Source organism: Vicugna pacos, chromosome 9, assembly GCF_048564905.1.
Source record: "Vicugna pacos chromosome 9, VicPac4, whole genome shotgun sequence".
In the NCBI taxonomy this organism is placed as follows: Eukaryota; Metazoa; Chordata; class Mammalia; order Artiodactyla; family Camelidae; genus Vicugna; species Vicugna pacos.
In genome coordinates, this window is record NC_132995.1 from 14,290,547 (window position 1) to 14,303,811 (window position 13,265).

The 13,265-nt window shown below is 43.1% G+C and overlaps 2 protein-coding genes and 1 non-coding gene across 21 annotated transcripts in view; 1 reads left to right on the top strand and 2 right to left on the bottom strand.

Annotated features, from left to right (window-relative positions):
* Nucleotides 1-1,874: 1,874 nt before the first annotated feature.
* The window catches only part of LOC107034822 (zinc finger protein 568-like), a 107,533-nt gene continuing 96,142 nt past the window's right edge, over nt 1,875-13,265 (bottom strand). For 4 of the 13 annotated variants that reach the window (XR_012076165.1, XR_012076163.1, XR_012076151.1 and 1 more), the window contains 2 exons: nt 7,498-7,551; nt 1,875-2,340 (listed from right to left, as the gene is read on the bottom strand). The gene's annotated coding sequence lies outside the window, so the exon portion shown is untranslated. Of the gene's footprint in view, nt 2,341-4,419; nt 4,676-7,341; nt 7,377-7,497; nt 7,552-8,436; nt 8,708-9,203; nt 9,675-13,265 lie in introns of those variants that run through there. The other 9 variants (XR_012076155.1, XR_012076153.1, XR_012076160.1 and 6 more) reach the window with 7 other exon arrangements.
* On the bottom strand, nt 6,497-6,568 carry TRNAA-AGC (transfer RNA alanine (anticodon AGC)). The gene has a single exon. It is a non-coding gene; the product is annotated as a tRNA-Ala (tRNA).
* LOC107035219 (zinc finger protein 382) overlaps nt 8,719-13,265 on the top strand; it is a 56,656-nt gene continuing 52,109 nt past the window's right edge. For 4 of the 7 annotated variants that reach the window (XM_072968697.1, XM_072968691.1, XM_072968692.1 and 1 more), the window contains exon 1: nt 8,806-8,890. Coding sequence is in view for 2 of the 7 variants with exons in the window: in XM_072968694.1 (XP_072824795.1) it covers nt 8,743-8,929 (187 nt within the window). In the remaining 5 variants the exon portion in view is untranslated. Of the gene's footprint in view, nt 8,930-12,130; nt 12,317-13,265 lie in introns of those variants that run through there. The other 3 variants (XM_072968694.1, XM_072968695.1, XM_072968690.1) reach the window with 3 other exon arrangements.

Genomic DNA, 13,265 nt, shown 5'->3' on the forward strand with positions numbered 1-13,265 from the left:
AACTTTTTTTTCCGCAATGGTCAGAGCTCTGGAAAAGGCTTTGTTTGTACCAGTCAGGAGTGGAACTAAGGATTCAGGGTGATGGCATGGTGACAACTACCTATTTCTGCATCTGAAGATGCCCTCATGTGGTTCCCCTGTTGTCCCCGAGGTGCCTCTGAGTTGCAGAGGACAGGGTATGAGGCAGAGATCTCCCCAGCTGGGACCTGCAGGGCGTGCACCCAGCTTATCCTGCCCATTCATGGGCAGCACTCCCGCAGCCACCTCAGAGCTGCACGACAGGAGTGGGAGATGCTAGTAAGTGTTGGTCACAAAGAAAGTGGCCATGACCAGAATCTGCAAACTCAAATGCAGACTCAACACAAACTCAAAAAACCCAATGCACATTTTAAAAAAATCCAAATGACTGCGGTTCCCCAGGAGCTGTGTGTGTAAGTGAAAACCACCCCCAAGGAGTCCGTATTGTTCATTATGACAGCACTTTGACTCCAATTTGCACGTAGCTCTTCTGACCCTGGTGAGTTCAGCTGGACCATGAGCTTTTGCAAGGACCCCATTTGTCCCCAAGACTTAGAAGCCTAGTCTGAAGGCAGCCAGGCTGTTTCCTTGGCCATTTTCCTTCCTGGCTCACTTCCTAAAATTTAATGCCTTACCGATCCTACAGTACCGCAATGCCTTACTTATCGACAGTAAGAAAATCAAGCAAAATTAAACCAAAACCCACAAAAGTCAAACCCAACCAGGGAAAGATCGTTCATGAGAGATAACTTAGAGATCTTGGAAAGACCTAGCATGGCCAGGCTCACCTGCCTGCTCACTGCTACTTTCCCCAGCTCCCCTCTGATTTCTTCTTGACCTTTGACTGGAGGATGTTTTAATTGATTTCTTCGTGTGAGGATGTTGGGGAGAAGAGGTGCTTCTCTAATTAAGAAGGAGATCCTGGGCCCGTATTTTTACTTCAGATGCTCAAATGACAAATTTAAATAAGGATAAAGAATCCAAAAGAGGAATTCAGGTAGGTACATTATGCAGAGACTAGATTTAAAAAAAATATATATCCTCTTCACTCTTCACGTATCTACTCATTAGCACTACAGCTCAGTTTTCTCCTGGTCCTTCTCCCAAATCTGCTCCCATCCAAGGAGGAAGTGAGTGCGAGGGCGGGGGAAACCCAGCGACCTCGATAGACGTTGTAATACGAAGCCAGTAAATTGGAGGTGAAAACCACTTCCAAAAATTTGCAGGAAGCTGTGTCCTGTTTTTTAGAAATTCACTAATTCAGAACTCATTTGGCAGCACAGGGACCTATTTCTGGGCTGTTTTTTTTTTTTTTTAACCTAAGAACTACTCTTCCAATGACCTCTAGGTCAAATTTTAGAGACGAGTTTACTGATGATTGAGGAACTGGTATATGAAGGCTAAAATCCTCTGCCTGTATTTAAGAGGTACCCTGGGATATGAACTTTGTCATTTCAATTCCTAGTATACTTGGAATGAGTTAAGTAGTAAAAAGCTTCACTTTAAGAAAATACTAGGAAAAAAGATTATTATTAGGTTGTACTGAAAATATGGCTATTTTTCCAGCTTGCTGTTGTACCTAGCTGTCCTCCCACCATCTCTCACTAACCAGCAGCTTGTTCCAGCAGTTTTTTGATGTTTGAACAAAGGCCCACCCTCCCCACCCCCCTCCCCAGGCAGGGCTTCTCTCTGCTGTTATCAGAGAGAGATCTGACCTGATACCTTTGACTTGTAAATGAACACTGAAGTCAGTCTCTCTGGGGCATCAAGCTGGTTTCTCCTTCCAGGTACTGTGGGACACCTTAAATCCTTCTTAAGGAAGGGGGACCGGAGCAGTACCCTGTGCCCTTCTGGCAGGAGAGACGCTCATGCACTTTCTCTTTTCTCTTTCCCATCTTTTGTCTGAGGGAATCCCAGGAATAGCTAATATTGTCAAATATGTCAGTGGCTTCCTCTTTATATCTGGTCTTCAGGTGCCATAATTATCATAATATATATCATTAAATATGTCAGATTAAATTTGTGGTAAATCTTATCTGATTTCAATGTTACTATTTATTTGTGTTTTAAAATCCAGGAGAGTTTCATCTGGAACCAGGCTGTCCTGTCATTGATCCGAACTGGTTTTCTGGAGAATTACGTTGTGCCTCTGTGATCTTGCTCTGTACCCCGTGCTGGTGGGTATACCTTTCTCATTTCCTCAGCCTTCTGTTCATGATTTGTGGATCAGATAGAGGATGATGTTGGCTCCATCTGGAAAGTGGCTCAGCCAGTCTCTGAGAAGACACACTGGGGGCCTGGAAATAGTGCTCTGGACACAGACTGATAGGGAAGAGAAGAAAGATCTGGACTCTTAGAAAGTGAAATCAAATTTCAGCCTGAAGTGGCTTGCATCAGAGATGAAAAATTGTTATTCCCACAGAGATCTAGTTGAAGGCAGGCACTGCCAATCTTTCTTGATCTCAAATACCTCCCCCAGAGGCCTGTCTGAGCACTGAAACTTTTCACAAGTAGATGGTTGGCTGTTGGGCTAAGTCAGCCAGAAAAGCTGACTGTTACTCAGGAAGAGTAGTAAGTTGGCAACTACTAAAACATTTGTACCATTGCTTTGCCAGATTTAACAGTCCAGAGAATTGCAAAGGTGGGGGGGGGGCAGATAGCCTGTGGGGATAATTTATTTGGGGACAAGGCTATAGAAGCAATGAAAACTGACAGTGATTTCTTTCCTTCCCTTCTGTTCCCTCACCTTTTCTTTCTTAAGCTCCTTTAATTGACCGCAGGACTTTGGCTTTACCGTCATCCTTTGTCCAATATGCTTTCATCATTAGTCAGTGCATGATCTGACTTATTTATTTAATTATTTTAAATAAGCAGTCATGAATCTACTGCCCACCTCCTTTTCAATGCCTTACTCCACCCATGGAGGTCAGCGATCTCCCTGAATCCTCTGTTCATAATTTCCTTGTGTCTATTTTCATCTGTTTGAGAATAATACAATTCATTCACCTGTTCTGTGGATGAGCAGCTAGGTTTTTCTAGGGTTTTGCTGTTTAAACAGTGATGCTATTAACATTTTTGTAAATATCACAGGGTACACATGTGCAGAGTTTCTTCTGTGTATATATCAAGCGTGGAAGTACTAGACCATAGAGTAGGTGAATGTTTGACATTACTAGATAATCCTCAATTATTTTCTAAAACGATCATAGTAATTTACATTTCTACCAGTAAAGCATAAAAGATTTTGTGGATCCACATCTCCTCCATCCTTCCCACATCCAGTGCCAATAACTTGGCATTACTGGACTTCAATTTTTGCCAATCATATAGATTTACTTTGTGTGTCTCACGTTTTGTGTGTCTCATGCATTTTCATGAGGCTGCACATTTTCTGTGTTTACTGCCCATATATGTTTCTTCCATTTTGAAATTTCTGTTCATGGCTTCTGCTCATTTTTCAATTGGGATATGAGTACTTTAAACTGGTACGTAGGAAGAGTCATTTTTCTAAAAAAAAATCTTTATTCTAAATTTAGGATTCTATTCCCAAATAGAGTTGGCACACATAATTTTATATTATTATCTTACTCTAGGAAAATCTTCTTTGCATCTGAAATTCAGAGGATATTAATGGGCAACCATGTTCCTAACCTTCAAAAAATTATAATCCTGAATTGAACAATTTTAAACTCACTCAACCATCGCGGCGGCGGCAGGGCAGCAGCGCGGCAGAGCAGCAGCGGCGGCGGCAGGGCAGCAGCGGCGGCGGCGGCGGCAAGTAGTGGCAAGCGGCGGCGGCAGGGCAGCGGCGGCGGCGGCAGCGGCGGCGGCGGCAATCAGCGGCAAGCGGCGGCGGCAGGGCAGCAGCGGTGGCAGGGCAGCAGCGGCGGCCGCAAGGCAGCAGCGGCGGCGGCAAGCAGCGGCGGCGGCGGCGGCAGGGCAGCAGCGGTGGCGGCAAGCAGCGGCGGCGGCGGCAAGCAGCGGCAAGCGGCGGCGGCAGGGCAGTAGCGGCGGTGGCGGCAATCAGCGGCAAGCGGCGGCGGCAAGGCAGCGGCGGCGGCAAGCAGCGGCGGCGGCAGGGCAGCAGCGGCGGCGGCAGGGCAGCAGCGGCGGCGGCAAACAGCGGCGGCGGCAGGGCAGCAGCGGCGGCGGCGGCAATCAGCGGCAAGCGGCAGGGCAGCACCGGCGGCAAGCAGCGGCAAGCGGCGGCGGCAGGGCAGCGGCGGCGGCGGCAAGCAGCGGCGGCGGCGGCAGGCAGCAAGGCAGCAGTGGCTGCGGCGGCAGGGCAGCAGCAGCGGCGGCGGCAATCAGCGGCAAGTGGCGGCGTCAGCGCAGCAGCAGCAGCGGCGGCGGCAATCAGCGGCAAGCGGCGGCGTCAGCGCAGCAGCAGCGGCAGCGGCAATCAGCGGCAAGCGGCGGCAGCAGGGCAGCAGCGGCGGCGGCAAGCAGCGGCAAGCAGCGGCAAGCGGCGGCGGCAGGGCAGCGGCGGCGGCGGCAAGCAGCGGCGGCGGCGGCAGGCAGCAAGGCAGCAGTGGCTGCGGCGGCAGGGCAGCAGCGGCATTGGCAATCAGCGGCAAGCGGCGGCGGCAGGGCAGCAGCAGCGGCGGCGGCAATCAGCGACAAGCGGCGGCGGCAATCAGGTCTAGAATAGGCAAATCTAGAGACAGAATGCAGATTAGTGTTTTCTGAGGGCTCAGACATGGGGTCGGGGAATAAAAGAGGAAGCCTATTGTAATAGCTCAAGGGTATGGGGTTTCATTTTGAGGTCATGAAAATGTTCTAATATTGGTTGTGGTGATACATGCACAAATCTCTGAATATATTAAAAAACACTAAATTGTGTACTTTGGGTGAATTGTATGGTATTTGAATTATAGCTCAATAAATGTTATAAAAAATATGGAGCAGCAGAAAAAAAAAAACTGGTCAATCGTTCTGTGGTTCCCTGCCTGCAGAAGCAGGTACCATATAAGCCAAAGCTGGGGGAAATAAAGGGAGCTATTAGACTAGATGTGATTTATAGTTCCCCTAAGCTGGAATAAATACAATGTTTTCTTGTGTCTTCCTACATTCAAACATCTCCTGAACTCACACATAAAATGTGCAATAAAGAGGGAGAATGGATAAACCTCAGGGAACAGAGTTCTTCAGTAACGGACTCAGAGCAGTAAGGGACTCCACCTGCATTGGTGGAGGAATTAGACACTGCAGCAAAAAGCTTTCTAGCCAGGCCACCATTCTGTTGATGCAGATTGGGACTTGAGGTTGTGCCACTCAGACACACCCTTAGGAGATGCTCCTCCTCCACCTGCACTTTCTAGAGCTAAGAAGGGATAACACCATCCATACTAGAACCTCCTGCCTGGTCGCCACAGACAGAAAGTAGAAAATAGAACTAACAAATCTTAGCAGTCTCTGCACCCCTAAAACTGTACCTGCCCGCATAGGTTTTCAGAATACATGTATACATTCCTGGAAGACGTGTGATCAGTCTTTAAGTGTGATATGGATTTATATTTTTTCCTTTAATTTTGTTAGTGTTTGCTTTATACACTTTGAAGCTACATACTTTGCTCAAAACAAAATAAGTAGTGATTTATCTTCCTTTGAAACGGCTCCTTACTATTATGAAATATGTTCCTGGCTTCAAATGTATTTTGGAGACACTAATTTTGATTGACTTTCACAAAGCATTAGTATACTACATCTTATTCTGTTCTTCTACCTTCAATCTTTCTGGGTCCTTTGATTTAAAATGTCTTTCTTAGCGGGAGGAGGTATATAGCTGAGTAGCAGGGTGCATGCATAGCATGAATGAGGTCCTGGGTTCAATCCCCAGTACCTCCCTATGTATGTATGTATAAATAAATAAATAAGTCAAATTACTCCCCCTGCCCAAAACAAACAAAAATTTAATGTCTCCTTTATAAATAACAAAATTTAAAAATCCGGTTTGAAAGTATTTGTCTTTAATTTGGTGTTGATGCCCTTTATCTTTAAAGTACATTACAGAATTTGAGCCTGTTACGCTGCTTTTTGTTTCATATTTGTTCTTTATCATAATAGTACACAACCTCCAATCACCTTTAAAAATCTGGGCGGGAGGATATAGCTCAGTGGTAGAGCATATGTTTAGCATGCATGAGGTCCTGGGTTCATTCTCCAGTACCTCCATAAATAAATAAATAAATAGATACCTAATTTTTTTCCTTAAGAAACAGATAAAAAAGTAGACAAAATTCTATTACAAAGATATTAGAGTATTTTATGATAATTGTAAATCTCTAAGGGTAGGCAATAGGTTAAACTATGGTGAGCTATATGTTATCAATATCTATGTAGTATTTAACAATTATGACTGATCCACAGTAAATGTTCAGGAAAATTTTTTTGATGAATTATTCATTGAGATAATCAGATTAAAAAAAATTTTTTGGAGGGGGGTATAATTAGATTTTTAAAAATTTATTTATCTACTTGAAGGTACTGGGGATTGAACCCAGGACCTTGTGCATGCTAAGCACACACTCTACCATTGAGCTATACCCTCCCCCTCAAGATTTTTAAAAGTGATTGGAGGTTGTGTACTATCATGATAAAGAACATAAAATCTATCATTCAAAATTCAGTTTGTAAATCTCATCTTTGGCTGTTACTAATTGTGTAGCCTTTTACCAAGTTACTTAACTGCCTGTATTTCCTCATCAGTAACATGGGAATAACACCATGATGACCTCAAAGTGTTGCTGTCTGGATCAAATGAAATAAAACACATAAAGTACTTTTAGTGCCATATAAAAAGCACCTAATGATGCCTAATAAACCTTGCCTGTTAATTTATAAAATTGTAAAGAATATTTCACATCCTTTGTTTGGTTATTCTTTTAAAAAAATTCCCTCTGTGCTTCTCTTTTTTGCTACAGTAAAATTTTAGGTTTTTAGGTCTGTTCTTTCTTGAAATGTTAACTCATTTCAGAATCCAGCCTTGAGATTTCAATTTTTTCCTGATTAATATCTTTCACAAATATTCTCAAAAATTAAGAGGACATACCTCCTTGCCTTCTACACAAAGCTGCAGACATCTAACCAGCTCAAAGACTCTAATAGGTAACAATTTGAGCATAGAAGGCTTAATCTTGTTCCTTTGTCTAACAGAGACTTGCATGCATACTTATTTTTGTTTCTATAAATCTCTCCTTTCAAGTGTAATCTGTACAATGAAGTCTTATCGGATACTTGGATTTCCCAGATCATTCCCATGTCCTCTGAAAGAAACCACAAATTCAAAAAAAACGTGAAACACTGGAAGAGAAGGGGACCCACCTCTATGGTCTTGTTATTAATTGGGAGGAGAAGGCCTAGGAACCAGGAAATGGATAAGTCACAATTAGGTAGGAAAATTTAGGAGAAAAAAAGCAAATATTCTATGCTCTGTAAAACAAAAATGTATGACAGAACAGAAAGCAAACATGAACTGACCTTGAATGGGCCATTAAGTAAGTAGCAATGCTCTCCACTTCAGGACTTGCAAAACTAAGGGACCAAGAAGAAGAAGTTAAGACGATGGACTGGCTAAATAAGAACATCAGACATGACCTATCACCCACCACAAATACAAGCAAATGGAAGTAAGAGGGAAACTAGAATACTGCTTTTACCAGTATCAGTGAAAAATGTAAGTATCATCTATGTCCAGAGCTGGAATCAAAGTTCAAAGCAGTTTCTATGAGGCATAGCTCACAGAATGCTATGGTTTGAAACAGGTAAATGGCCTCCATATTGCATCCAAGGAGTTTAACCCAGGAAGGAATCTTACACCTGTGTCCTTCCCTTCTTGTCCCAGAAGCCTGTCTTGAAGGAATGCCAGCCTACATTCTCATTCCATGATTTAGGGTATATTTTTCTATTGGGAACTTTCAGTATAGGAGTGAAATTCATGACAAAGTCTCTGATGACCATTTCTTTACAGCTAGATGCAGCTGGTATAAGGACAGAAGAGAATCCAGGGTAACATGTTCCAAGAAACCAGGGAAACTACAACTGAACCCTTGGTGGGCAACGCTCACTTCAATGTCCCCTCTGCGGTAAGCACTAGGTTGAGTACTGGGGACATGGTGATATAATTTATATATATATAAAATATATAATATGTAAGCATTATATATAAATATACACACACACGTAAAAACAATTTAACAGATTTCTACAAGTTTACTGAACGAAACTCCAAGCTTATTGAAAACAAAACAAGCTCTACTTCATGTCACAAGATCACTCGGTCACAGTGTCAGTCAGACACCCTCATCACTAAAGTCAGGAAGACCATGGTCACACAGCGGGCTCCGCCCCAATGACAGCCCCATGAGCCCAATCAGATAGCAGTCAGGGCATTCCAGGGCCCCGTCAATACCGACTCACTTGCTCGCTCTCTCACACACACACATGCACCCCGGCGCCAGCTAACACGCGACAGCGATGTCGTCACAATAGCAGCCGCGACCACGGCCGCCCGCGGCTCACGCATACACAGGCTTGAGGCTCCTGGCTCCACATGCCCCTGGAAGTCCGAGGCCGCCTCACCGCCAGCGCCTCCCGCAGCCCGCCCTGGGACACCTCAACTCACCAGGCATAACCCAATGACCAGCACGACACCGGAAGAGAAACCGAAGGTCGAAGTTCACCCGCGGCTCTGGGGGCTGTGGGAAACGTAGTCTGACTCCGAGAATGCCCAGCCCTGCGGGCGGAGCGTGGAGCCCACCCGCCCCGCCGCAGGGACCCCTGCACGCCCGCCGCCGCTCGCCGTTGGCGGACGGGTCGCACCGGTGGTTCTTCCAGACCCCGAAGAGCCGGGTGGTGGTCCTCTGCGAGCGAGGTGAGGTGGTGGAAGGGAAAGAGAGCCCAAGGCGAGGAGGTAATCGCCACCCTGGGCCGGGGAGGGCAGAAAAGGGAATCGGAAGCCCGCCCGAGGCGGGCCGAGGGAGAAAACGGAAGAGAGCTGGTTCGGGGACGGCCGAGTGAGACTCGCAAGCCCTGGGCCGAGGAGGGGAGCTGGGAGTCGGGTCACCCGGCAGAGGAAGGTCGGGGCGGGAATCGTGAACCCCTGCCGACGGAGACAGGGCTAAGGGCTGGAGCGGTGCGGAGGGAGTTCGAGCCCGAGAGGACCCAGGCGGGAACTCCACTCAGGCCTGTACGTGCGGGACCCCAGGTCCGTGGTCGGTAATCACGGGGCGAAGCGTTTTGTTGTTAGTTTTTTGTCAGTTTTGCCCCTCGAGAAAGCTCCACCACCCAGAGCGGCACGTAGTAGCGGACGCCCAGTGAGTGTATGCCCGCCCCGGTGAGTGTTTGATACCGTCACCGCCAGGAAGTTCCTGCTGTCCTTCTCCAGCCAGACTCACTACAGAGACAGCCATAGGCCTGATACATGTCATCGTCATTTAGTTTTGTCACTTTTAAATTCCACGTCTCCTTTAGCTCATTCTAGTTCTGTAAGATTTATTGAAATTGTGTAGTTCATTTTTAAAAATTTCTCCATAGCATTCCATTGTGCCTATGTGCCGCAATTTGTTCATTTTTCTCTTTATGAACATTTGCTGTATTTTCAGGTTTTATATATAATGAATAACGCTGGCATGTTTTCATTTCCCCTGGGGAAATACCTAGAGGAAAAAAAATGCTGATAATAGGTTAAGTTTATATTTAACTTTCTAAAAAGCTGACGAACTTTGTAGAATGACTAGTTGTAAGTTGTGTTTGAGACTGTATGTGACTATGAAGTAAGTGGTTTCAGAGTTTGATTTGGTGTTCTATGGAATTCTGAGATAGGCTCAGTGGACTTAGAGGAGTATCATGTAGTGCCCACGGAGTTGTGGTTTTGTGAAGTAGGTGAGATCACAGGAAATTGAATGTATCTGTACCAGTTCTTATTTATGATGATTTTGTTTGTTCATTGCATGGTGATTGTGAAAGTGGATCACTACATAAGTGATATTAATGAATGACTGAGAAACTGTGTGTCTAGTTAGGTATGTGTCATTTTGATTCCGCTTGCAGAATTATGATCGTTACAAATCAAGTAAAATAGCAGTATAAGATAAACCTAAAGGAGATGAAAACAGGATATCAAAGAGGTATCTGGCTCCAATCTTCACTGCAGAATTTTTCATAGTAGTCAAGACATGGAAACAACGTAAGTGTCCACTGACAGATGAATGGATAGGGAAAATGTGTACACACACACACACAAACACACTGGAGTATTAGCCTTAAAAAAGAAGGAAATCCTGACTTTTGTGACAACATGAATGGACACTGAGGGCATTATGCTAAGTGAAATTAGTCAGAGAAAGACAAATACTGTGTTTTCACTTGAATGTGGAATCTAAAAACACCTGAACTCACTGAAATAAAGAGTAGAATAACTGTAGTTGCTGAGGGTAGGAGAAAAGGAGAGATGTTTGTCAAAAGTTACAAACTTTCAGCTATGAAATGAGTAAGTTCTGGGGTTCTAATGTACAGCGTGGTGAGTATTAATAATACTCTGTATTGTATGCTTGAAAGTTGTTAAGAGATTAGATCTTAAATGTTATTACCGTGCACAAAAAAGGCTAATTATATGAAAGGATGGCAGTGTTAACTAACTTTATTGTGGTGATCGTTTCACAATATATACATGTATCAAATCATGACATTGTACACCTTAAACTTACATATGTTACTAAAAAAAGAATTGGAAAGTAGGAGGTAAAATTATAATTTCTAGATAACTGGGTTGCATACTTGGAACACCACCTGAACTAATTCTAATATGTTGAAATGCCTAGGGTTCAACAGGTAGCACACAAGAAGAACTCTTTTTACCTCTATGTACTACTTTTAACAGATTTGAATGAGGTTTTTTTCCTGTTCCTGGATGAAATTATGGGTGATTTAATTACTTTTTCATTCTAAGCTAAGGAGAAGTATCTAAAATACTTCCAATCACAGGGTCAGTCTCATAGTAATTAAAATAGTCATTTTCTAATAAAAGCATTTACTATAAAAAAAATCAATATTTAAACTTCAAAGGAAAAATTTCTTCCATCTGACTGGAACCTGCACTGTAGAAAAGTACATAATCAGTTTCTTCTATATTTCCCCGGCTTGTATTATTGAAAAGTTACTGTTTAGCATAATGAATATTTAATAGTAACTTCTTACTACTTAACTAGGCAGATTTAACCAAGTTGTTATGGAAACTCTACGGTAAATGGGTTTCATGTGGTTTCTTTTCCCTCCCTTCTCTCTCCTTTGTTCATTTTTCTAAAAAAGAATCCAAAAGAGGGAAAGTCCTTTCTTGCAAATCTTAAAGCCATGGCTCAGGTGAGATGGAAGTTTCTTCTCTCCTTTCTGAAATAGTCTCTTCCCTCTAGCATATATGAGCATTTTCCCATCTTGAAACTTCCTGGCGATAGACTTCCCTTTCATGGAACTGGTATACATTTCCTTTTATTCTCACCAGAGGAACCTGTGCCTTATCCAGGTTCTTCTGATTTTAACTAATGTTCACTTACTTTGTTTGTTTTTTTTTTTGGAGGGAGGGGATAATTAGGTTTACTTATTGATTTACTTTTAGAGGAGGTACTGGGGGTTGAACCCAGGACCTTGTGTATGCTAAGCAATGGGCTCTACCACTTGAACTATACCCTCACCCAAAATGTTCACTTATTAATTGCATATTTCAGTCAGCATCTCTTTTCTCATGCTCACAAACAGAAATATATTCTCTATAAGTAAGCATATAGTGCTTGAGTGAAACTTTCTTGTGTAAATACTGATTTGATGTCTAAGTAGTGAGTGCTAAGGAGAACCCATCCAAGGGAAAGACTTCATTTTGTCCACAGACCTTGGTTTTCTGGTGAGGAAAGATGGAGGTAAAATCAATAGAATATAATATGGCAAGAAGGGAGATTCCCATGTTACACTGTATCCTCTCTTCCCCTCCAGCTCAGCTTTATGAATCATGTTTCTCCATCTCTCCCTTGTATATCAGTAGTGCTTTGTCCCATTTATGTCTCCATTCTGTAACAGGCACCAAAGGCACAGAAGTAATTCATGGTTGAAAAAGCAGAGAGGAAAGCCTGCTTCTATACACAGTAGAGCACTGGAGAAGAGAGGACAAGAGGAGCAGGCCCATGGTGCCTAGGAAGAAAGCAGGCCTTGAACCTTGGTGAAATTAGAAGTGGTGCCCTAAGCCCTCCTTTGGTCATTAATTCAATACTACCCACTCTTTTCTCCACTCCTCCCTTACATTTTTTAAAAGGTGAGGAAATCATTCCAATTATTTCTCTCCCCTAGGTAAGGGGCAAGGACAAAGTGCTGGAGAAATTTTTTTAAAGAGAGCCATAAATAGATGTCTGTCCCTACTCTCCCTACAAACACACAGATAATGCCATCTAAACTGTAACAAAATGTCTTTAACATGGCTAAGTTCAAAAGAAAAGGAAAAAGGAAAATTCTGCATCCAGAAATGAGAGGAATCACAACAGTAAATGTAAAGGAAACTCTGAGCTGACACCTCAGAAACCCCATAAAGATTTGGATTGCATATAAAATGCTTCAGAGTACTAACTGGGGTCTGGGGTTCTAACTTCCCAGGGACAAGGGGCAGAGAGCTGGAACTAAGACCTACATAGTCCTATAAAGTATTTCTAGAAAAATGCTACACACTGGCCCAAAGAGATGTGGGGGCTTCCACTCTCAGATTTTTTTAGGGGGTTGGGGCAAAAAATACAAATACTGTGTTATTTCTCTTATATGAAGGATGTAGAGTCATCAGACTTATAGAAACAGCAGGATGGTGGTTAACTGGGGAGGAGGAAATGGAGAGTTATTTAATGGATACAGTTTTAGGTATGCAAGATGAAAAAGTTCTAGAGATTGGTTGTATAACCGTGTGAGTATACTTAACAGTATTGAACTATACACTTTAAAATGGTTAAGATGGTTAATTGTATGTTATGTGTGTTTTACCACAATTTTTTAAAATGAAGGAAGGCTTAAACTAGAAAAAGATAACCCAAAAAACTAAGCCCAAAATTTAAAAAAAAGAAAGAAAAATGGGCAGAAATCAGTAAAGCAGAGAGCAGACAATAGAGAAAATGAACAAACCAAAAGTTCTTTATTTGGAAAGAGTTTTAAAATTTATAAATCCCTATCAAGAATAGTTAATAAAAGAAAAAATGCAAATTACCAGTGTCAGGAATGAAAAT